General features: G+C 49.8%; 1 protein-coding gene across 1 annotated transcript in view; it reads left to right on the top strand.

The window, feature by feature from the left end:
• Nucleotides 1-2,500, top strand: part of LOC116219261 (coiled-coil domain-containing protein 33-like) — a 38,324-nt gene that overhangs the window by 10,911 nt on the left and 24,913 nt on the right. The window contains exon 5 of the mRNA XM_042707423.1: nt 2,108-2,228. Within this exon, the coding sequence (XP_042563357.1) occupies nt 2,108-2,228 (121 nt within the window). The remainder of the gene's footprint in view (nt 1-2,107; nt 2,229-2,500) is intronic.

Below are 2,500 nucleotides of genomic sequence, written 5' to 3'. Positions count from 1 at the left end.
CACATCCAGCCGGGTGATTAGCTAATGGAGTATTATGGAGCGAAGCGTCGCCGGCTATCCAAACACAACGGAAATGCTTTTAATCCAGATCTATTACATTAGCCCAAGTGACTTTTAGTGTAAAGACTATTTGGTGGTTCCAGATCCATTTGAACCACTTTGTTTGGTGGTTTATTGTGAAGCACAGTTTTCTGTGTGTGTGTGTGTGTGTGTGTGTGTGTGTGTGTGTGTGTGTGTGTGTGTGTGTGTGTTTGTGTGTGTGTGTGTCTCAGAAACCAAACCATTATCTCCATCCGTGGATTAGATAATAAAAAACGTTTCATTCTCACATATCATATTCAACAAAATGGTTTGAATGGAGAGTTGAGTTCTGGGTGAGCTGTGGGTGAGCTGTGTGTGGGTTCTATGTGAGTTCTGGGTGAGCTGTGGGTGAGTTCTGGGTGAGCTGTGGGTGAGTTCTGGGTGAGTTCTGGGTGAGCTGTGGGTGAGTTCTGGGTGAGCTGTGGGTGAGTTCTGGGTGAGTTCTGGGTGAGTTCTGGGTGAGCTGTGGGTGAGTTCTGGGTGAGCTGTGGGTGAGTTCTGGGTGAGCTGTGGGTGAGTTCTGGGTGAGCTGTGGGTGAGCTGTGGGTGAGCTGTGGGTGAGTTCTGGGTGAGTTCTGGGTGAGCTGTGGGTGAGTTCTGGGTGAGTTCTGGGTGAGCTGTGGGTGAGTTCTGGGTGAGCTGTGGGTGAGTTCTGGGTGAGTTCTGTGTGAGTTCTGGGTGAGCTGTGTGTGAGTTCTGGGTGAGCTGTGGGTGAGCTGTGGGTGAGCAGTGGGTGTGTTGCGGGGTAGATGAGGGTTAGTTGTGAGTGAGTGGCAGATGAGTGGTGGTTGTTTTAGGGTTGTAGAGTTGTGAGCTCCTCTGCAAAACTGAGGCACACCCCTCTCTTCACACGTGTGGTACGTTCCAGTGAGTCACACAGCGTGGTACGCTCCAGTGAGTCCCATGCAGATAGGGTATGTGTGTCATGCAGACTGTGTGTGTGTCTGTCTGGACACAGGTGCTTGCTCTGCAGCAGTTCTCTCTCTCTCTCTCTCTCTCACTCTCTCTCTCTCTCTCTCTCTCTCTCCAGCTCCTTCAGTCACACACACAGGGAGGTTCTTCCCCTTTCTCTCTTCCTCTCTTTCGTTCTGTCTAGTTGTGTGTTGTCAGTCTAATAATAGTGGAGCTGTTGCCAAGGCCTTACTGGAAGAGCTACTCCCATGTCCCTCCCCTCCTCCTCTCCTTCTCTCCTCCTCTACTCCTCTCCTCCCCTCCTCCTCTCCTCATCTCCTTCTCCTCCTCCTCCTCCTCTCCTCCTCTCCTCCTCTACTCCCCAGTGAGTTTGCCTCTGCCAGCCTCAGCACTGTAATCTCCTGCAGGCCTGACACTGAATTCATGTTTTCATTTATGTGTGTGTCCATGTAAGTGTATGTTTGTGTGTGTGTGTATAAATGTGGGATTGTGTGTGTGTGTGTGTGTGTGTAAGAAGTGTGTTTACCACCTTTCTATCACACAGGCAATCTGGGGAGGACACTGCAGTGATTTCAGTGAAAGGGCATTTCAAATGGGAAATGAAATGGGATGTGTTTGCACATTAAATATTTCAACAAGTGTGGATGTCATTTATATCCTTTTCCTCCTGTGAGGGTGAGTATGTACAGTATGTGTGTGTGTGTGTGCGTGTGTGTGTGCGTGTGTGTGTGTGTGTGTTTGTGTGTGCGTGTGTGTGAGGGTGAGGCTGTAGACTGGACAGAAGGTCACACTAAGGGTCTAACACAGGTTTTGGTCCATGAGTGTGTTTTCCAAACAGCCATTATAAAATGTAATTATTCAGCATATTTTACCCATGACGCTCCATTAACAATAACATTGATACGTGTTGGGTGCTGAGCTTCATCTATTAGTGGAAACCTTATTTCTGCAAATGACTGAACTCATCGAGTGCATAAATGCATGTATGAACGTACAAATGTATCTTTCTCTGTATAGTTACTCTATGGGATTGTGTGTTTGCATGCATAGTCATTTACGTGTGTGTGTGTGTGTGTGTGTGTGTGTGTGTGTGTGTGTGTGTGCTGTTTTACAGAGACACCATACTGCTCCGCACCCCGAGTGTAGCTGGCATAGCTGTGACCTCGATACCCTTCCCCGCGCCCCCCAGGTCTGCCTTCTGTGTGCCCCCCATCAGTGCTCACGGACGCCCACAGGTCAGACCCCCCCACCGCCCTCTTGGGCTCTTTCTCTCTCTCACTCTTCAGCCTGCTTCCCTCTCGCTCACCTCACCTCACCTCTCCTCTCTCCTCTCTCTCTCTCTCACCTCTCTGCTCTCTCACCTCACCTCCCCCCTCTCTCTTTCATCCCTCTGCTCTCTCACCTCACCTCTTTTCTCTCTCCTCTCTCTTCTCTCTCTCTCTCTCGCTCTGTCTCTCTCACCTCTCTGCTCTCTCACCTCACCTCTCCTCTCTCTCTCTTCTCTCTT

Source organism: Clupea harengus, chromosome 3 (assembly GCF_900700415.2).
Source record: "Clupea harengus chromosome 3, Ch_v2.0.2, whole genome shotgun sequence".
Taxonomy (NCBI): domain Eukaryota; kingdom Metazoa; phylum Chordata; class Actinopteri; order Clupeiformes; family Clupeidae; genus Clupea; species Clupea harengus.
Note: the sequence above shows the minus strand (reverse complement) of the source record. Positions and strands in the feature narration are given on the sequence as shown.